Source organism: Fundulus heteroclitus, unplaced genomic scaffold, assembly GCF_011125445.2.
Source record: "Fundulus heteroclitus isolate FHET01 unplaced genomic scaffold, MU-UCD_Fhet_4.1 scaffold_58, whole genome shotgun sequence".
NCBI lineage: Eukaryota > Metazoa > Chordata > Actinopteri > Cyprinodontiformes > Fundulidae > Fundulus > Fundulus heteroclitus.
Genome location: NW_023397011.1, coordinates 2,014,185 through 2,037,167, shown reverse-complemented (window position 1 = coordinate 2,037,167; position 22,983 = coordinate 2,014,185). Strand labels below are relative to the sequence as shown.

The 22,983-nt window shown below is 40.9% G+C and overlaps 1 protein-coding gene across 1 annotated transcript; it reads right to left on the bottom strand.

The window, feature by feature from the left end:
• Positions 1-9,322: 9,322 nt before the first annotated feature.
• On the bottom strand, positions 9,323-22,228 carry rcc2 (regulator of chromosome condensation 2). Its single transcript, XM_012856543.3, has 13 exons — positions 22,078-22,228; positions 20,284-20,503; positions 19,763-19,856; positions 16,520-16,663; positions 15,931-16,062; positions 15,621-15,709; positions 15,381-15,495; positions 14,188-14,354; positions 13,919-14,099; positions 13,729-13,834; positions 13,569-13,641; positions 13,416-13,493; positions 9,323-10,222 (listed from the first exon to the last, which is right to left on the bottom strand). The coding sequence occupies exons 2-13, from the start codon at positions 20,482-20,484 to the stop codon at positions 10,118-10,120; spliced, it is 1,485 nt and encodes a 494-aa protein (XP_012711997.1). The 5' UTR covers positions 20,485-20,503; positions 22,078-22,228; the 3' UTR covers positions 9,323-10,117.
• Positions 22,229-22,983: the final 755 nt, after the last annotated feature.

Here is a 22,983-nt window from a genome sequence, read left to right as displayed (position 1 = left end):
GTATCTCTCCACCTTCCAGCTTCAGAGCCTTGGCACCATCATGGACAGCCTTCTCCATAATCTCCTTTACTTTCCACATCCATAACATCATCTGGTTAACTTTCATATTTGCAGCATCAAGCAAGTTCTTCCTTCGCACTTTTGCCAAACTGGTCCACAGTCCACTCACCTTTCCACTTTACAATTTCAAAACCCTCCATAAACTGCAGCTAATTCAAAAGACAGCAACTTGCATCATTACATCATCTTCTTCACACCTGTACATTAACTCCACTGTCACATTCAATATAAATCAATCCTATGAGCATACAAAGCCAACAGCAGCCATGGACAAAGACGGACACATAACCAACACTATCATCAGATCATACATTTTAATTAAACACAGATCGCACATTACAATAATCAGTCTCTGCTTTGCCCGTTATTGCTCACCAATTATTATCACAACTCATGAGTTTATAAAAAGGCATTAACTTTTTTGAAGTTTATAAAAACGGTTATATTTTAGCCCAGTGACCAGTCCAGGATTGACTGTGTCTCTCGCTCATTAACTGCTGGAGATGGTCACCAGCCACTCCACAAACCTGTGTTACGTCAAGCCACGTTTTCCAATCAGATACGGCATGACGTAACACATGTACAGAAAAGCAGGTATAGGAAATCCATGGATAGGAGGTTAAATTTTTTAAAGTTTAATAAAATTGTTTAAAGTGTATCAGAAAAAAGATTAACTTGCTTTTAAAGATAATGTTCATCTTCATTCATTAGAAAAATGTTATCAAACTTCTGCCTTAAGTTTTAACTTAATGCAGAAGTTTGATAACAAGCTAAACCAGCTAAAATTACCTTCAACAATATTTATATTGTTGAAGGTAATCTTGGCTGGTTTAGCTTGTCTGTCTGGCGGGTGTTTTTGGGTTGGAGTAAAATGAGTCCATAGACCCACAGGAGGCTTTTTAACATTTTTCGGGTGCGACTTGCTTCCACAGTGTCGCTTCACATTGCGCTCCACTCCGTGTAAAAATAACAATAACCAGTGGCGTGCACAGACATTTTGGGGGGCAGGTGCTCAGGAGGGGGGGAGGGCACTTTTTACCGCACGTGGAACACTTAATTATCAAAAAATAATAATAATAAAATACACACGCATGTTGAATGAAATTTGACTTTTATTTGTAACATTCACTAAATGTGAGTTTTCAATGGAAAAAAGTCACACCACCAACAGAACAGACTAAAGCGTACTACTTTAAAGCAGCATGCTCCTTGGTGCCATGTCTTTAAAGATGTTGATGACCTCGTTGTGGTTTACCTCAATGTCTTTTTCAATGGCAAGCAGAAGAAGGTCAGAGAGCCTTTCTTCTCCACACAGGCTTCTTAGTTTAGTTTTGATGATTTTCAGCTTGGAAAATGATCTTTCAATTGAAGCTGTCGTCATTGGTAATGTTGCATATATTTGGATCATTTTGACAAAGGCAGGAAAGATCAGCTGGCCATTGTTTTCCCTCAGTATTGAACATATTTCTTGTAGGTTCTTTGAAGTAAAGCTGGAGTGGAAGACCTTTAGTTCTGTCTTAAGCTGCTCCTCATCTTCTCCATAGAAGATGCAGGCGACCGCGCGAGTTCACGTGACAAAGGAAGAGAGATAGGCTGGTCGGGTGTGCGCAAGGAGGTGGCTCATTTCGGGGCATTGTTTCAGTCGTTTTTAATGGCTTAGGTTTTCACAAGATAATTTCAAAACCGACCTCAGTAAGATCTTAATAATATTCAGGGCAGTCAAACTTTTTTTACAGTAGCAGGCTACACACTACCAGGTAGGAGGGTGCACTTTATATATATATATATATATATATATATATATATATATATATATATATATATATATATATATATATATATATATACTTCAGACTGAACAGTGGCTCTGTGACTACTGTAAAAAACAAATAGCAATAGTGTAGTCGGTGTTGCCAAATTAGGCAGGTTTCCAACCAATTAGGCTTTTGAACACATTGAGCTGGGAAAAAAATAGCTTATGGGCAGATTGTAAAAAAATTCGGAAGCTTTTCATAACATTTGTTGGGCTTTTAGAAAGAATTACTAACAAAATATATCAAAATAGTCATTTATTTTTTAAATATATTGAATCTGTCGATCTGACATCGTCAATGAAAATTAGCTATAATGAATAATATTGATTGTTATAATAAAACAAGAAAAGAATAATGGTTAATCAAGTGTTTGGTCAATGTAAACGCCCAAGAGGGGTTGAGTTCTACTTATCAACTTAAAAATATTTCATGACTGCGTGTAAGAGAAATGTTTAATTGAGCTATACTGAGAGAAATTAAGTTCATATTAAAGGTAGATTTACAACTCATGTTGGGAAGCTATTTATAATTTATTTTTTCTGGGTGAAATATCCTGATTGTTAAAGAGATCTTGTGTTATTTGGTTGTCTGATTGTACATTTTGTTTGGAGCCCATATGCACAGTTTTTTTTTTTCTTTGCTTCAGCTCAGTTGTGTGCTAATGGCATGTTCTTATGTGTTTAATAGTTTTTTTCTTTTAACATGAGAGAGTTTGAGATTTGGCCTTGTTTTTTCTTTTAAGTTGGGCAGGTTTTATGCTGGTTTGGGTTACTGGAAACTAACAGTAACATAGGGTAACCTGTAGCGCTGTGTCTTAACTCAAAAGTCCAGCATAAGCTACACGCTAATAAACATGAGCGCTTGTGCAAGGCTGAACACTGACTGAAGTAACAATTTTGACTAGAACAGTTTCTGTAATTACAGCAGCTATGAGAACAAGGAGCAGAACAAAGCAAGAGTTCCCTTCTACCTGCAAGTAACTCAAGTCTCTTCAGATTGGCAGTTTTAGTGCTTGGTTCTGCTACTTGTGCTGCTAGCTGTCCCCTAGCTAACCCTGCTAGCTGTCCTAGCTCACCCAGCTAGCTGTCCCCTAGCTAACCCTCCTAGCGTGAATGTTTACTCCAGTTTAGACTTCAGTGCTGACATTTCAAACATAAACTAATAGCGCTCCTTCCAGCTCGCTCTCTGCTTCGTTGTTACTTCTTGTAATTGTTTGGTAATCAGACCAAATTTCCATCCCGCTCTACCGACACCAACGGTGACCACCATGTCTATGGTGACCACAGCTGAACTGCGGGGGCGACTGAAGGCTATGATTCAGTGTCCCGCCCCTCTCCAGCTGTGATTGGCTAGCATGTTGCCTTCAGTCGTTGATTTGATTGGTTAAATTGTATGATTGACACATCAAAGATAGTACTAAAAGGACGATGGCCACTCCGAGGTAAAAAAAAAAAAAAAAAAAAAAGAAGACTGCTTCCAGTCCAGGGTCTGCTCCGCGCTCACCCAGAAGGCACAAATATTGCTCCATTATATAATCAGGGAAATGTTGACCGGCTACTTTTGACTGCCCTGAATATTAATAAAAAAAAAAAAAAAAAAAAAAAAAAAAACGAGTTTCAAAAGGGCATTTTCGTTGATAAAGGGCAAACTTCCTAGTGCTTTAGCACCACCTAGTGTCTATGTATGCACGCCCCTGTCAATAACTACAAAAACTCTCTGGTCTCACACAGTTAGAACCCGTCCTCCAGTTCATGTTGTAGCTGCAGTTTATTTTTTCATTTCACTTAGTTTCCTTAATAATCTGTATGCATCAAAATCCTTGTGATTTTATTTAACGAGTGTCCTGGTTCAGCTCCTCATGAGATGGAGCTGCTGCTTATTGACTGACAGCCGCTCTGACTGCAGCTCTTCCTTCTTTGTTTCAGAAAACGCAGGTGGAATAATATTTATGATATATTTATATTTTTTTTTTTACTTTTTCCGAATCAGACCCAGTCAAACCGGACATCGTTTTACATTCCGAGCTTTAAAAAATTAAAAATCATGGGGAGATCCCTGGTTAGTCGCTGCGTTTATCAGCTAAATTATGGAAGCGAGGGAATAAACGCTGACAGGCGACATGACCACAGGTGGAAATAATTTATAACTGCAGGACCAGATTGACACACTTACCTAGGGAAGTTGTTGTCAGCTGTTCTAGCCGCTGAACTTTCTGACCTGGTGGTTCGCATACGTCCAAAGAAAATCTTTGACCACCGCAACTCTCATTCATACCATCTGTGGTCAGTTTGAGATGTTCTTCCAAAAGTTAAAATGATGAAACACCGATACCGCAGACTGACAGAGCTCCACTTTGCAAAGACCCGCCCTACTCTCTTTCTGATTGGCTAATGTCCCGGCTCTGCCAAGTGTCATTGGTTGAGCGCAGCTTCTGTTTAAAACCTTGAATAAAAAGTCTACACGGAACATGTAGCACTTATTTTCCAAATGACGGAAATCCGTCGCAGCGACGGAGAACTTTAACCCCTGATAATATTACTTATTCAGATCAGAGGGGGGAGGAATGTATCACCCCAGGGATAAAACATGAATGACCAGAGGGGGGGACATCACAACCAGAGGGGGGGGGGGGTAAACCCCCCATCCCTCCCAGCAAATCGCACCTGACTGAAGTAACCTGACTGAAGCCAGACACACGTCGCTCCGCCTGGAGCTAGGCGGAGCAACATACGTCTGGCGTGAGTCAGGTTAGGAGGGAAGGGAACTAAAACTGTAAAGTGGACTGTGGACCAGTTTGGCAAAAGTGTGAAGAAAGAACTTGATGCTGCAAATATGAAAGTTAACCAGGTGATGTTCTGGATATGGAAAGTGAAGGAGAGGATGTAGAGGGCTGTCAAGGATTACGTCAAGGCTCTGAAACTGGAAGGTGGGACAGAGACAGGAATGGTCATTGCATATTTTAAAACTACCAGATTTGATTAAAGTTGACTGCACAATAAGCAAGTGAGGGAACTAATGTATTTTGTCCAGGGTCCCGGGAATATACGGGCTGATTCGGAAAACAAAATTCAGTCAAACTGATTATTTTTGCTTTAACCCCTGGTCTAGCCAAAGCTTATCTAAGGGATGTTTTAATTTGCAAAGAAGTGGTGATGAAAGTTAGATTTAATCCCCCTCTATCTTTAATCTTCTGTAGCATCTTTAAGCTGGTAGGGGGGTTTAGAGATCGAAAAATCCAATTATTTAAACCAGTTGAAAGGTATTACTGTGTCGTCTAAATTAACAGATTTACTTAAACTTAACCATGCCCCACTTTTAAAGAGGATAGAAGAGGACCTTGAAAGATGGAAATCGCTTCCAATCTCACTTATGGGTAGGGTAGCTTCAATAAAAATGATGGTCCTACCTAGAATTAATTATTTATTTTCAATGATCCCCAATAAACCATCATCTGACTGGTTTGAATCTCTAGACTCTGCCATTTCTAAATTTCTTTGGAAAGATAAACCCCCAAGTATTAGCTTAAAGACAATACAGAAGACTAAAGACAGGGGAGGATTAGATTTGCCTAACTTCCATAACTATTACTTAGCAAATAGGCTACAATACATCTCTAAATGGATAAAAAATAGTCTTCTAGATGAGCCTTGGTTAGATATAGAACAGGAAATGTGCAATAATATCATGATTTCAGATCTGCCGTTTATTAGCTCAAATATAAAACGGCATACATGCTTCAAAAATATCAACATTAGTTCTACTCTGACAGCATGGTGGGAGTTCCTCAAAATGACAAAGTCATCCCTTATCCCATGCAGTCGTACACCTATCTGGAATAACCCTGATATCCTACAAAATAATAAAATGATAAACTTTACATACTGGAAGAATAAAGGTATTAAATATCTGGAACATCTACTTGACGGAACAGAGTTCATCAATTTTGCTAAACTAAATATGCAATATGGCATTAGTAAAAATAAATTCTTGGAATATGAACAACTTAAATCTATAATTAGAAATAAATAGAAGCATATTAATGGTGGTTTATAAATCCCAACTAATATATTAGAGTTCCTAGATTTAAACCCCCCCCCCCCCCCAAACTACTGTCTAAATCATACAGGACGCTGACTAAAATACATGATTCGATATCTCTTCCTATTATGAAATGGGAAAAGGATTTATCAGGCACCTTTGAACAAAATTTCTGGGCTCAGATATGTCTAAGAACTTTCAAATTGACTAGAAACACCAACTTACAACTAATACAATACAAAATCCTTCACAGAGTACACTACATAGGACAAAGATTATTCAAGATGGGTTTGGTACAATCTAATATCTGTCCACACTACATAGGCAATCATCCTGATAATTATTTTCATGCGTTATGGTTATGCACACCAGTCCAGAGGTTCTGGACACAGATATGTAAGGACTTATCTAAGTGCTTGAGCTGTAAAATTACACCTTCCCCATCAGTTTGCTTGCTCGGTAATTTTGAGGAAAGTCCTCTGAAAAAAGAAATAGTTTACATGGTTTTCACTGCATTATGTATCGCAAAGAAAACTATCCTCATGAATTGGAAAAGTAAAGAAAATCTCAGTATCAATCAGTATAGAGATCTTTTGTTGGATCATATTAATCTAGAGACAGCATCTGCTTCCACATCTGATTGGTCTCTTTGGGCTCCTCTGATCAACACCATCACTTAGTGCAGTGCTTCTCAAATGGTGGGGCTGAGTTAATGTTGCTGAACTGAATATATATACGAGTTATTATTTTTTTAGTTTTTGTAGTTTATTATTATAATTATTAAATATTTATTGATCTGATTTAATTTTGCAATGGTGCAATTAGTTGGTCAAACATGTTTACAGTTTAAACAAGGATTTATTTATTTTTAATTTCTTAAAACACAATTTAATAAAGTTATTCTTTGTAAGTTTGACCATATGTCTTTCTTTTTTTCTTTAATGTTAATAAGGATAAAATGTTATGCAGGGATGGATAGTCACGGTGGGGAGTGGGGGGCGCGAACAGTTTTCTTCTTGCTAGGGGGGGCGTAACAGAAAATAATTGAGAAGCACTGACTTAGTGGAATAGGGGGCGGTGGGTTTCTTCCTGCAGGGCGCAGTGGCTGGATGGAGGGGTTCCTGGGGCTCTGGGGGCACTTGGAGTAGGGCACCTGGTGGATCTGACTCCAAGGTCTGTTGCCCCCATCTGGGAAGGGCTTGGGAGGCCTACGGGCGGCCTACAGCAACCGCTTGCGGCGCTCTTGGGGAGCTGCGTGGTGACGGACGTGGATTGCTGACCTGGTAGCTGTGCTGCCGCTGGGTGGGGCCGGGGTGGGTCTGGTGGTCTGGGGTCCCTGGGGCGCGCCGCCCTCGGGCGGGGGCCCCGGGGTTCCGGTTCCGGGGGGTGTGCCGCTTTTGGTGTAGGCCGGCGCTGGGGGGCCTCGGGGCCTGTTGAGCTGGTAGGGGGGCATGGTCATTAAAATCTCAGGGCAGATGCTCTTCTCCTTCATTGGATAGGCACTCTGCTAGTGGGGGGAGGGTGTGGGTGAGGGTGGGGGAGTAGGGACTTACCCAGCCTAGATGTCCACTGTCGAATGTATGGTGAGCTCTTTCCTTGGGGGGGGGGGGTTGCAGATATCCTGTGTCGGCCCCTCCTGGGCGCCCTGCTTTAGGGACCCCTTTGGGAGTCCGGGATTACGGGTCCCCTGACTCCTGCCTCTGTGCTCGGGGAAGGCGGGCCTTTGGTTCTCCACAACCACTATCAAGCTATTTCCTTCTGGATAATTTTCACCTAAACTAGTGCACTCTCACAAACTCCCACAGGTGCTGGGTCCCAGGTATTAAATGTTCACTTATATACAGTAAGCTTATAATTTATTTATTTATGTTCTTTCACTTTCTTTTTTTCAGGTATCACATTACACATGTCAGCTTACATAATATATATGATTTAGCAATGGCATCTAGGTGTTATTCGATTGTATCTGTTGCTTTATGTCTGTTGGTTGTGCTGTTCATTTTGCATCTCTCTTTCCAGGTGATGGAGCAGACGGAGAAGGTTTTATCATTCTCTCCCTTTTATCTCTTCTTTCACCTCTACTCTTCTTTTTTCTCTCTCACTTCTTGTTCTTCCTTTACTCTCCCATTGTAATATCCATATAATTTGAAATTCTCCCTGCAGGAATCACAATAAGCTATTTACAAGCATAAATCAAGTGGAGCACTATGGCGAAAGCTGTTCGCGCCACTTGTAAAAGCAAAATCTGTCGAGCTCTATCTGGCATTGAGACATCAATTCCTATTGCCACATTGCTAGACAGGACACTGGGGAAAAAGAAAAAAAAAACAGTTGAAGGATGGTTTATTAGGGATGATTGAGAATAAGTAATTAAATCTGGGTAAACCATTTAAATTGAAGCAACCCATCCTATTAGTGAAATTGGTAGAGATTTACATCTGCCAAGATCATCTCTTGTTTTAGAGGGGTTTTGTTAAATCTGCCAATATAGATGACATAATACAAAAATATGTAATACTCCCCAAATGTAGTTGTATAGGGGGTTCTGTAAAGAGCAGTTAATTGGCAGTACCGTAGATTGTGACCAGTTTATAGAGTAATCAGATACTTTTGACAAAGATTCTAGTAATCTAATTACTTGAGAGAGGCGTCTGAGTGGTGAAGATAAAGTAATACATCACCTGCATTAAGACTAATTTTATGCTCTTTTTTCATGCATTTTCTACCTTTAACAACAATAGTCTAATTGTTGTGGCTAGTGGTTTAATTAAAGATAGCAAACAGTGAGGGGAACTTAAAGGTTCCAAAACCAAACTTACACAAACAAATGTGCAGTTAACTATCGAACACCTTTTCTGCATAAAAACACAATATATTCAAAGTTTTTACTATAATCTATTAAGTAATCTGCGTGTATTTTTCTGATGACTGCCTTCCTTTTAGAAAGCCAGTTTGATTGGGGTGTATTATAAGAGTGACTATCTAATATGGAAGAATAGCTGGTAGTAAAAACAAGATCTTTGCCTGGTTTAAGCAGACTAGTTGCAGCAGAATTCATACATCTGATTTAGCAATGGCCATTATCCTGTAACTTTCTCTGAAATTTTGGGGCCAGAATATTCCAAAATTATTTGATTAAAGATAGAAAACGTTTAACCAATCTGTTTGGATGATTCAAGAGAACTAAAGAGACCTGATGTATTGTAAAGTGGCACCATAAAAATCATCTTAATTATTCACCATTTTAGTTTTCAGCAAATGAAAAAAAAAAAATATTCTCATAGAACTGATTACATCAGATCAAGACCAGAAAGGATTTTGTTATTCTGGCATATGGTGAGATGAGAAAAACTTTCTTTTGCTTTTTATTTGCTCTGAGTGCAACAATTTAACAATGCCAAGACAATAAGTTCATTTTACACAGATTTTATTCAATCATTGCAATGGAAAAAAACAACGTAACCAAGAAATTTCATCATAAAAATAGAATGCAGTACAAACAGAACTCTGCCTGATAAGATTGGATCAGTTCTGGCCTGCTCATGAATCCGCTTTGAGCGTTGGAATTTATCAGATAAATGAAAACTTTGAGCTGACGGCCTCGGCATATGGAGTGAGTATCCTGGATACAAACACTGAAGGAAGAAGAGTAAAGGAATGTAACATCAGGTGGAGTGCAGTAACTTTGCAACCAGGGGCAGCAGCATACTTACAGATTCAAACTGCCAAATAAACAACAAAAAATTATCAACCGATTCTCAGCAAGACTTCCATATCCTGAACATGGACGTAGAAAAAGGCACAGGTATGGAGCATTGGTCTCAAAAACCCCTCAGCAGCCAACAGCTGCTTTAGCACCAGGAAACAGAAGATTTTCAAACAAAAACAACAGAAGAAGAACAATGTTAAAGTGGAAAATCAAATGATACTAGAAGTTTTGGGGAAGCACGGCTGCAGAGTGAAGTGCTGGGAGGGAACCATTGCAGGTTCTTTGAAGGTAGAACATCAGGACCATCTGTCACCTCCACTCCCACCTTCTTTGATTTTAGTGTCCAAATTGGTGTGCAGCCAGTCAGCTGGTAGTTGAGACGTTTTGTGCTGCTGCCCCCCCCCCCCCTCCTGAACACCCATCTCACCCCCAGTCCCCAGGCCAGGAGTTCCAGCTGGCCTCTGCTCTGGAAACTGGTTGATGTGGATAGGGCTGCTTAGATTGTTCGGGGGTTATACTCGGGCAGCTTCTTCAGTTTCTCCTTTTCCTGCTCGGTGTCTTGTCTGGCAATGACCAGTGAGTGGGAGTAACCCATCACCACCTGTGGAGACCAGCACATTTAAAAAATCTACCATTTCAAAATACATCCTTTAAACCAGTGTGTTCTGCCTACCCCACAGGTCAAAATCGCCACATTTATACTCCCAATTAAAAACAAGTGAATTCCTCTTTTTACCAGCTCAGCAGCATGTTGAACATGAAATATTTTAATGAAAAATATAGGAAAGAAATTATTGTTAGGTCTGATAAGGCTCCCTAATCAAGGAAACATGCAGTTTCCTGATTGTAGGGGTAAAATGTTTTCTATTTTGTTCAAGAAAAATCTTTTTTGCCTTTACCAACAAGGAGAACATTCATGAAAATCCATGCTGTATTTAGCAAAGTTTATGAATGGCTCTACTCAAGACTGGTTTTGGGTAAAAAGCTGCTAGATGTTTTATGTACGGTACTATGAATTTAACATGAAAGTAAACAAAAGAAAAAGAAAAAACACAGCTAACAGAAGATAAAACTGAAGAATTTGTCCTGTACCTAGATTTAAAGTCTTCATAATTTAAAAGAATTTTCACATAATCTTCGACATGCTTTACTGATTCTTTTTCAAACCTGTTCAGGCTTTAAAAGCAAGTTTACATTTTCTTGATTGCCCTCTCCAAACTGCAGTTCTGTCGTTAAACTGACAACATGGCTTTAAAAAGTAAGCAGCGCATTTGAAGTTTGTGTATTTGCAACTGCTTCTCTTCAGAACAAACCCAAATTTAAAAGCAGATTGTTACGATTTTCAATTTGATCTCGTCAGCTTCCTCTTAAAATAATAAAACCAGTTTGGATTTAAAATCATCTACAAGCTATAATGTGTTTTAAAAAAGCCTTTAACGTTTTAACTTTATCCTTCTGAAGACTCATCAGGTTTCATGTTGTCTAGAGTGGCAGCTCTCTAGAGTCCAATTACTTGGACGTTAGTCTAAAATTGACCTTCTCCTCAAAATTTGCCATTTAAAAAGTTTCTGGAAAGAAGGGTTGAAAGAAACAAGTATTTTTCTGATTTAATCTTAAATAATCTCAGCAAGCCTCGCATTCTTTTTAAAATGATTGACTCTGTTTTTAATTCTATTCCGTCCACTTCACTGGAGATGACAGGCGAAACTTGTAGTAAATTCCTTCAATTTTTTTAATCAAAAAGGTGGATACAATCAGGGCGGATATACCAGCTTTTACTATGAGTCCCTCTGTGGTAAATTGCTGCTCATTTGTCTTTACGCAGTTTCAGCCTGTCTCTCCAGCTGTTTTAACGGAAATTGTTTTAAAGCTAAAACCTTCCTCCTGTTCCACTGACCCGGTCCTTCCTCGCTTTTTTAATGCAAGTTTGGGACACCATTAGCTCCGTTGTTGGTGAGATAATTAACAGTAGTCTGTCTTCGGGAACTGTGCCTTCTTTCTGTAAAAAAGCGACTGTTGAACCACTGATAAAAAAAAAAAACCTAGTTTGGATCCCATAAATCTTTCAAATTATCAACCAATTTCCAAATTGCCGCTTGTCTCAAAGATTTTGGAGAAATGTGTCTTGGCACAAGTGCAACCTTTTTTAGACATAGCAGGCATTTTAGATCCTTTTCAGTCAGTGTACAAAAAAATTCACAGTACTGCTTTTGACTTGTTAAAGGTTTTTAATGACTTGTTTTTAATAACTGATTATGGTAGTTCAGCCATTTTAGTGCTTTTAGATCTTACTGCTGCTTTTGACACAGTTGACCACACAGTTCTTTGGACAGACTGAGGGACTGGGTGGGTGTCAGGGGGACTGCTCTGCAGTGGTTTAGGTCCTACATGTCAGAGAGGTCTTTCTCTGTCAGGCTGGGGGACTGCACGTCATCGTTTGCCCCCCTTTATTGTGGAGTCCCTCAGGGTTCTATCCAGGGACCTTTGTTGTTTGAGCTATACCTCCTCTTCCTCTCAAAGAGATTTTTACCAAACATGGTATAGCGTACCATTTCTATGCTGATGATTGTCAACTTTATTTGCTAATTGCTAAAAACAGCCACTGCCCCCTGACACCTGTCTGGGTGATGTCAAGGCTTGGCTGTCAAAAAACTTTCTGAAGCTTAATGAGAGCAAGACAGAGGTGATGGTGTTTGGAAGTGCCATCACTGACTTGGGACCTTTCAAGCATTTTGTGCGTTCCAAAGTAACCAGCCTTGGTGTCACCATAGACAGCGATTTTAAACTGAACGAACAGATAAAATTGTGTTTTTATCATTGTCTTTTATCTAAGGTAAAACCATTTTTATCTTTTAACCTCTTTGAGCAGGTTTTACACCGTTTTATTTCTAGCCGTCTGGACTACTGCAATGCACGTTATTCAGGCATTAGCCAACGAGCTCTCTCCCGCCTGCAATTAGTCCAAAATGCAGCGGCTCGTCTTTTAACGGGGACCAGAAAACATCAACAAATTACACCAATTCTTGAGTCTTTGCACTGGCTCCCTGTTCGTTTTAGAATTGATTTTAAGATTTTATTGTTTGTGTTTAGAGCCTTGAATGGGATGGCTCCTCAATACATCACCGACCTCCTCCAGATTTATTCTCCGGCACGTGCTCTGAGGTCTGAGGGCCATCTTCAGTTAATAGTGCCTAAGACGAGGCTAAAAACCAGAGGGGACAGAGCCTTTTCTGTAGTTGACCCCAAACTTTGGAATGCTTTGCCCCTCCATGTAAGGTGGAGTGTTTTAAGTCTCGTCTAAAGACCCACTTTTACTCTTTGGCTTTTAACACGGCGTAGTTGTGTGGTCCTCTGTGTCCTTTTAGTTTATTTAATTAGATTATCTTTATTCTATTTTTTGTTATGTACAGCACATTGGAAACTTTTTCTGTTGTTAAATGTGCTATATAAATAAAGTGGATTGGATTGGACTGGACATCAGCACAGCTCATGTCACAGAAATTAACGAAAAACATCCAGAGAAGAGAGTGCACACTTAGTAGTTCATTTTCAGAAGGCTGTAGGCCCGGATTTGACTCGCACCATCCATGTGCGTTTCCATCATGTAATGACGTCAGAGTTAAAGGCCATCTGAATTCAACACAGCAGTCTGAAGCTCCTTTCCTCCCCACGACAGAGTTCTTACTGTTGACTTCATGAAAAGTCAAAGAGCAGGAGCTAGGAGCTATAATTGGAACATTTCGGATGCAGCCTGAATCTCAGTGTGTGTTTTCTGCTCCTAGTTGGTTACTGACCTGCTCGATGTAGATGCCATCCAGAGTTTTAACTTCCTGAGCAGTTGTGGAGGATTTGGGTTTGTTGTCTCCATACCCCTGAAGGTCACATGAAAAAAATTATGCATTTAACATTCTAACTCGCAGCAACACAACCAACAAGATGAATATTACCAGCTCTCCAGATGTGGGCGAGGGGCCCCAGCTGATTGTGCTCTCATCTGCTGCAATGATGATGCTGCTTTTTCTATGAACCAACAGAGGAGACTTTAGATCCTGAGAACAAGGAGAAGGTATTGCTTTCTGCAGCTGCTGAAGCACAACTTCAACTCACCCACAGGCCAGACTCCGGATCTTCCAACCACACAGGTCCTGCACAGCTTTGGGGTACATGGTTGATTCTCTGGAAGTGTTTGTCACTCCCCAGAAAAACAGCCCCCCTGCAAAACACCCATCCATGCATCAGACAGCCAGCAATGCGTCTTCATCCATGGCTTGTCCAATTAACTCTGCTCTTTTCTTACCCATCTCATTAATAGCAAAGGAACACTGATAACCGGCATAGATCTGAGCAGCACCGCGTCCTGGGAAATCAAACAGCTTCACGAGTCGCGGAACCATCTCATCTTTCTGCTCTGTGTGACCAAGACGACCGTAACCTCCAAAGCCCCAGCTGAAGACTCGCTTCTGAGAGTCCAACACCAGCTGCACACACAGGCGACATGTAATACTGAATGAGTCAGAAAGCTCCCCAGACCTCTTGACTGCTGAACGGGAGGAGGAGGCTTCTCACCGTGTGGTTGGCCCCACAGGCCACGTCTCTGACCACCACGTTGGGTACGGGCATGATCTGACCATCCTTGGACTTCTCAATGAAGATGGCAACACGTCGGGGGATGAGCTCACAGTCGAACTCAATACGTTGCGCCCGGGCGATGAACTTCCCATCACTGTTGTGGCCTGCAGGGATACAGGTGAGCAGTCTTAAAACCTAATCAGTTATTTATTTTAACTATCAGGTAAAAAACTCAGCAGATCTCAGCATAGGTGTGCCTCAGTACAGATGCATTCAGTGCTTTAGACAGAACTCAACAGAATCAAACAGATGTGTATAAACAGGGAGCAGCCTGTAAATCAGTGGATCTTTGGAGGTGTGAATTTAGCTCTGATTATGTATGAATATAAAGAAAATCCCTGGTAATCGAAGAGCTAGCTCTGTATGAAGGGTGACCCAGCATTAAACTGGTTATGTTAACACAGTGCTGCTTATCCCTCAACTTCAGAGTGCAGTGGCTTAAGAGACATTCAGAGTGTGGAGTATTGATCTAGAGCGCTTTAAAACAACGTGAAGCGTGGGAGGAAAACAGAAACAAACACTGTTGACCAATTGACCAATACGGGTTTTTTAAGGCCGATACCGATGATTTTGACATCAGTCTATGTGATAGCCGATATGTGCTGCCTATTTCGTTGGGGCTGCTTCTTGAAGCTGATATTGCCATTTCTTCCTACAGTTACATGATGAAAATGGCACTATGATAACAAATGTTACACAAGTCTCAAAACGTGCGTTTATACCAACTAATATTAACAATCAGTTCCAAACAGCAGTTTGACAGATACACGGGAAAAACCTGCTTCACGACTCTTAAACTCCAAAAGAGCTTCTGTAGGGAACACTGACCACCGTGAGTATTTTATGGAAAGTTAGATGCTGTATTTGTAGCAATTGCATGTGGATACATGATTCTGCATGGGAAACAACAGGCACAGTGGTGGCAGCTGGCTAGCTGGAGACCAGATGTGGGTTTTAGACAACGGATAGGCGAACAGATGCACGCATCGGCCAATGCTGATACAGGAGAAAAGCACCTGCAAATATCAGCCCAAAATATTGGCCTCTACTATTTGTACAATTCTTTAACATCCCCAATCTTTTTCCCTAAGGATGCTTGAAACAAAGCTGATGAATGTAATGGTTTTTACCTAGCTGTCCATACTCAGGGCAGCCAAATGAATAGAGGTTTCCTTTGCAGTCCACCACCATGCTGAACTCGGCACCACAGGCTACCTTCACCAGGGGCTGCCCGTTGTAGGAAATCTGGGATGAAATGATTGAAATGCTGGGTTTAACATGGAAAAGCTCTGATAGTCACAACGGTCTGCTTGGGTATATATCCTCTCTTAGCAGAAGCGATGTGGATGAATGCACAGTGCCACACTCACCGGAGCTGGGCTGAGGACCGCGTCCGTCTGACTGCCCTGGCCAAGCTGGCCCAGTTTGTTTTCACCAAACGAAAACACGGTGCCATCCTCTGAGGAGACAACCATTTACCCAAGATTAAAACCATCCCATCTGAATCACCAATAATGAAAACAAACAAGTTTTAGATCAATTTTCATTTTTGCCATACACTATTTTAAAAAGCCAGACAAGTGTTTAAAGGAATAAAGGGAATCTCCATTTAAAGTCCAGCACCGCATTTATGGTGTGAGAAAAAGTGTAATCTGTGCCAGAGCCAAGAGGACGGCCCACCTGTAAGTGCCATGGTATGGTTCCGTCCACAGGCTGCAGAAACAATCACTTGATCAGCCAGGCCTTCAATGAACTTTGGCGCCTCCAGACGCTTGGTGTCCCCATGACCCAGCTGACCTTTATCATTCCGACCTGAGGAAGCCACAAGCACACAGAATTCAGGAGAGAACTCTGACATTTGGTGAAGAACACAACAATACTTTTAAAACATTTTAAAAGTCTTCTTGACAATTTAACATCCAACTTATCAGATCCCTGTGACTTTTATTCAGTTTGGGTCCTTCTTAAATCACTGCTGCACTCTCAACCTTTTCTCCTGCTTTTGTCACTTTCAGTGGAAATATGTAACATAAGAAGTCCATAAGGGAGCGCTGGTGGTGCAGTGGTAGCGCCACCCATGTATGGAGGCCTTAGTCCTCGACATGGTCGATCCGGGTTCATCTCCGACCCGCGGTCCTTTGTGTCTGTCCCCCTCTTCCATCCCTATTCCTGTCTGCCTACTGTGTTAAAAAGCGAGCCACTAGAGCCCGCAAAAAATCTCCAAAAAAAATAAATAAAAAAATCCATACGGAAGGACAATAAAGCTTACCCCAACTGAACAGCTTGCCCTCAGTGGTCATGATGAGACTGTGTGCAGCACAGGGACCAGACACCACACAGCTGACCTGGACATCATTCAGACAGCCGTAACGGTGAGGACCCCACAGGTTCTGGCCCAGGTTGCGGAAAGCAGCTGAAACACACACAGACCGTAGCTTTAGGACTCTCAGTAATCACAGACACGCCACCTGTTCAGAACTTCCTTCTGGGTCTTTGAAACAGTTTGTGCCAGTTTGCAGCAGTAATGATGAACAAACTGTACAGTACAGTCTCTTTTTTAAACCAGTCAGTGCTTTCTTGGTCTAGAGAATTTATGCAATTTTTCTAAAATGTTTATTAGTAAGAGCATTTCTGTAATTCCTTTGCGCCATATTCTTTGTACATTTTTTTCAATTTTTAATAGATGATTATTCTGTATTTTTCCTGTCATATTAGTTAATGTCAATAAAATGACGTTCATAGAGCCGTGCCTGTAACCCTCTCTGTTTCCACCATTTCCTGCTTCACACACTCTTAGTTAAAAGTCCTCACTACTAACATTTTTCCACTTTAGGAGCTCTCTGGAGGCCTAAGATGATTTGTGAGTAACTTATCTTACAGAGGTAAAATTCTAAGAAAAATCTGAGAATTCGGGAAATTCCAACATTTCTAAAAATGACGTCACTGACGTCCAGATTCCACACCCTCTGTGCCTCCTCTGTTCCGTTCACATATGTGCACGTCCATCCAGTGGAGCAACTACGTTGTTGTTTTAACTAATGACAATGCTTCCACATTCTCTGTGACTACTCGGAACGCCACCGTTAGTCAACCTCCATGGTTCACGGAGAAATTAAGGAGCAACTCAAATTTTCTTTTCCGTTACGATCGGTCAGGCTCCGGCCGGGTCAAGCTCCACAGTTTCTATCGTAGCAAACAGGAAAATGAACGTCAGCAACCTCCAGTTTGTCAAAGTTAAATGGTGTAAATAGAGATTGTTAACCACAGATCAAATACATTTTTATATTCACAATAAAACTGTTTTTTTTATATCGGATGCAAACCATTCTTTTTGCACCAAATAAGGAAGCAGATTTGTCATTTCAACATTTCTTTTGAAACACAGTAATTCTCTCCATATAGATATGCAGTCTGCTTGTAATGACGTTGACCACATGCTCTCCTTGGGCTCCAAAGAGCTCTGTAACGGAGCTAGACTGAGCAAGCGCAGAGAATCATGTATGCACATGAAAACTATTACCAATCACTACGTGTACAGCATCTAACTTTACAGAAAATATGGTCCACAGCGCAGTGGTGATTGTGTTTTTTCTCCTTCTCCCCACTGAACTAAAGAAGCTCTTTTCTCGCTGTGACATATTCATTAAATATCGCTCTCAGTTCCTAGAGTCTCTAAAACTAGAATGGGAGGCAGATCCTTTAGCTATCAGGCTCCTCTCCTGTGGAACCAACTCCCAGTTTTGGTCCGTGAGGCAGACACCCCGTCTACTTTTAAGACTAGGCTTAAAACTTTTCTTTTTGACAAAGCTTCTAGTAAGAGTGGCTCATGTTACTCTGAGCTACCTCTATAGTTATGCTGCTATAGGCTTAGGTTACTGGAGGACATCAGGGCCTATTTTTCGCACTCTGAGTTCTCTTACTGTTCCCTAATTTGTATTGCTTGTTGTTATTTCAATGTAACTTTTTGTTCTCTCTTTTTTTTCTTCATAGTAGGTACACCTGGTCTGGCGTTATGTTAGCTTTGACATCATCCAGGGAAGACAGATCACCCGCTATTACCATCTAACGTAGAAAGGATTCCTGGATCAATGTGTGCTGTTGTGTCTCTGCTCTGTCTTCCCTAACCCCAGTGGGTCGAGGCAGATGAGCGTTCACACTGAGCCTGGTTCAGTCTCTGCCTCAAGCAGAGGAGTTCAGATATCTTGGCATCTCGTTCATAAGTGATGGCTGGATGGAGCTGGACACTGACAGATGGATTGGGGCTTCATCTGCAGTAATGTGGGTGCTGCTCTGGTCTGTTGTGGTAAAGAAAGTGGGCTGCCAATGTTTGGTCCCTCAGGAGCGTTCTTTGGTTGAGGATCTCGAACCAGAGAACTTGCAGCCTTACAGGATGCAAGCGGCCTGCTTTAATCACTAGGCCATCACAAATATTTCAAAACACAAGAAAAAAAACAGTCAAAATACTAGAGTTTAGTGAAGTTGAACACAAAAGAACAAATGTTCTGTAGCTTTCTCTGGTAGACAAACACATATCACCCATCTGCAGATGATCTTTGTCTTTGCAGCCGCTCCTTGTCAACAATCCCAACCCCCATCCAATCTCAACAAGGCAGATTTATCAGTGACTAGCAGAGAAGTGCAGCTGAGATGCAACATGCAGCCTGCCTGACGCCTCAGTAAGCCTGCTGGGGCGGGGGCTCACTACACAGCATGCATGCATATGAATGGACATTACTGTCACAATCAATTAAAACAATCCCGCTGGCTGTGACACACATGCTGGCTGCAGACGTTAAACAAAGAGACATGTATACGTAGCATGTGGTCACGGTCACTGCTTTCACTCCATCACAGAAACAAAGCTAAACCCAATCCATCCTTTATTGATTCTGTCTGGTTATGCAGCTTGCTGTACTCCATCAGAGTGATGCGCTGACGGGTCAGAATAACCCTCTGAATCACTACGCGTACAGCATACCCAAAGCCCCAACATGAGTCCGGCGTTCCCTTAGGCACATCACAATGTTTATAACGGATCTGGCATGAAGTGAAGGAGCATTTTCACTCATTCTAACAGGTGAAAGGCTTGGTGTGATATTGTGGGACCCAGTTTAATGAAATGAACAAGTAGTTTTAAGAAAATCAGCTCTAAATATTTTGTTTGCATTAAGAAAGTAAATAGCTAGGACATGGTTAGCTTAATATACCTTTAATGTTTAAACCCCAAAATGGGGAACAAGCTTCAGGTAGGAACCATTTCTTAACAAAAGGTAAATTCCTCTGTGGGGCAGGGTTCTGCCCAACTGAAAGGAAAACACTCTTTTTATGTTTCTTAAAAAAGGAATCCAGCATGAACCTGACTGATGGCTCAATGTGCTGAATCTAAATAAAAACAGTGCTCCATTCGAAGTATTTATGTAGAGAAACTAGCTGTGGACTCGTTAACATCTGCGCAGCCCACCCATTTATGAATGAAAACAACCCTGGTTTATTCATTAAGCTCATATCCTACCTTGTTGTTTGGGCACTTCCTTTCTTCCAATCAAGTCCCAGTTGGTCGCTCCAAAGACAAGCAGCTGACCTTTGACCTTTGGTAACTCCAGTTTCTGCAAAAAGCAAACAATATACGTTTAAAAGACAAACTAGCTGCACGGTACACAGCTTATGGCGTTTCATTTCAGGAAAGTTAATATTTCAACAAAAGCAACCCAGTTAAATTTTTCTTTTCTACACATTTAAAGGAAGCTTTAATGGAGCAAAGACAATGCAGAGCCTTTTCTAATATCAGACCCTGGATATCTTCCCTACTAGGGTTAGGTCCTGTGATAGGATCAGGATCCCAGTGATCAGGTAAAGGGGAAGTATTTCCACAAACTGGGCTTGGTTAAATGCTATCTTTTTATTTTTTATTCTTTCCCAGTAACCTTGACATACTGAACATACAGTCCTGAGGCCACATAGAGACAAAACTAAAGTAGAAAACTCAGTGAAAACTGTTGAGAGCCAGTTACCCAGACTTAGAACCAAACCTACTATTTTCTCTTTGACATCGTCCGCTACGGTGACAGGCTGGAGGCCAGACTTGGCAGCAGGCTTTCCAGGTTTCTTGTTGTTCTCCTGCTCAAAGTCAAACTCATCATCGCTGCTGAAGTCTCTGTCTTTCCTTTTGCCAGTCGCCCTCTTCCTCTTCATCCCACCATTCCCCGATACATCTGTCACCTTCTTACGGGGCATCTTTTCAGCAGGACCTTAGCTGTGGGTAGTTAGAAACAGGCAAGTATCAGGTAGAATTCAGACCAAGACAACAGCTTGGATGGTTCAGAAACCACAGCAACATGAACAGCAGAAGACTGGAGCAAAACCAGTGTTTGTTTAAAAGGAACTGCACTGCAGCCTACAGAGAATGGGAAACAACTTAAAAAGCTCTCCCAAAGATGTCTCACGGTAGAATACAGTAAGATGTACAAAAAAAAAAAAAAAGCACAACTTTGAGGTAAGCCATGGTAGATTCATTCTTCATACAAAACTAACACTTTCTACAATTAAGTGCTTATATGTAAAACTACAAATGACAATCAGGGCAGCTTTGAGGAAAAAGACAAATTCAAAATGTAATCCAACCAGCATTCATGTATAAACCCCTGATATGCAGCAGTAGCCCGACTTCCAGTACAAAGAATTTTGACAGATGATTCATTTTGATGAAAAGCATGAGCTCCACTCGTCCCAAAACCTTGGATGTAAAATTATCATCACCAAATGAACCTGCATTAATTGGTAGAAGATCAGTCTGTGAGGTTTGCACATTGTGATAACTGGACTACAAGATACTCAAATTAATACCAATGCACATACATACATCTTCTGTATTTACAGATGAAGCACCGTGTCTACTGCTGCAGTGCTCTGTGTGACTCACTCCTTAAGGACAACCAGTCAAATTAATGCCTAATTACCATTAGGCGTTAATTTGACATTTCACTATGGTGTCTGTATGGCAGAGTTTTAATATCAGGCTTGGTAAGAAATTACTTCATGGGCCATTCCAACAGATTTTTCCAACTTTGAACAAAACCTTGATATAAATCCACCAAAATGATTGAGTTTTTAAACAAAAGCTTTGTTAAAATACCCTGGGTGTATTTTTTCCAACTTTCAAAAACAAAAAATAATCAACTAAAATAATGATACATTGTTTTGTGACAGGATTCTGGATTTAGAACCAGTAGTGGTATTCTCTCCAAACCTGCCACTATCCGGGCTCAATAATAAGTTCACCAAATGGTTTTAGCTGGTTCTGGTTCACCGCATTATTCCGAACCAGGGCTATAATAATCAACTCGTCTCCTATCAACTCTTCCTGGTGGTTCGGCGAGTTAAAGAGGAGCCAGAACCCAGCAGCAGCCGGTGTCCGTTAGCTTCAGCAAGCTAAGCTCCGATATGCTCTTTGTTCGGTTGTTTAGCGGGCTAGCTGCCGTAAAACCCGCCGTACGGCAGCTCAACCTAGACCGTTTCCCGCTGGACATACAAGCCCTGGGAAGTTGGTATGTTTTAAATAACGTGTGGATTATCTCAAACCTGTCGATACTCGAAATAAAATCGAGTACAATCTGACTCAATGCAGGGGTTCATTATGCTAACGTTACCTCGCTACTGTATGCTAACAAACAGTCAAAGACTGACGTTCCATACGAACGATGCTACACGAACAAACTTTAAAACATTTCCCAAACTACATGTGTTTTCACACCGTGATATCTACTGTCTTTGTGGTGTACCAAGCCCCACCTAGGTGATTTACTTAATCTAAAAATAAATGATATATACCAGTGATTTCCTGATTCAGCGGCTCTCTGTCCGTCTCCGGTTTGATTGATTTGAACAAAAGAAGCTGCAGCAGTCTGCTTTCACACCACGTGGTTTGCTTTTAGCATTCATACAGGAAACCGAGCATTCACCGATACATAAAACCAGACACGGAGAGGCTTTGAGGTGCAGTGATGCAATTCAGAGGACCACAGCTGAGGACAAAACTGCCGCTAAACTGACACTGAGGACACAGAAAGTTGGGCTTTCACTCAGGAAATGTTTACAATTAATATACACACCCTGTTAGCGCCCCATTCCAGTACATAGACTGTCTGATTCTGCCAAAAACCTTCATGTGGTACACTTTCAATAATTTGAGTAATTGTGTTCTTTTACCAATAAAGGATCTTCAGTTTATTTAGTTCCCTTTCATTCAAAACTAAAGTTAGTTATATTCCACACTTCAAATATTCACTTACAGTGATGGAAAATAGCAGAGAAACTTTTTCAGTTCTAAGAAATATTGAAGCGACATTTTAACAAGTCTCATTTACCATGACTCACAAATAACTTCAGATCTGCAAAACACATCTTAAATAATTTCTAAGGACAAGATGTCAAATATCAAGGATAAAAAGATTAATTCCTTCTACCACCTCCAGGTTGAGAATCTTGTATACCATTTTGTGTCAATAACTTAAGATAATTACATGACATCTTGTCCTGATGAATGCAGTCAATTACTTTGACTACAGGCATGTCTTGATGACATCAAAAGCTAGATGACTTTAAATTTACTGCTTTTAAATTCTGACAAGACAGAAGTTGTAATCTTTGGACCAGAATTCTCAAAAAATAAACGTCTTAATCTGGATGGCATTAAATTGGCCTCTGGTAAAAAAGTAAAAAATCTTGGTGTTATTT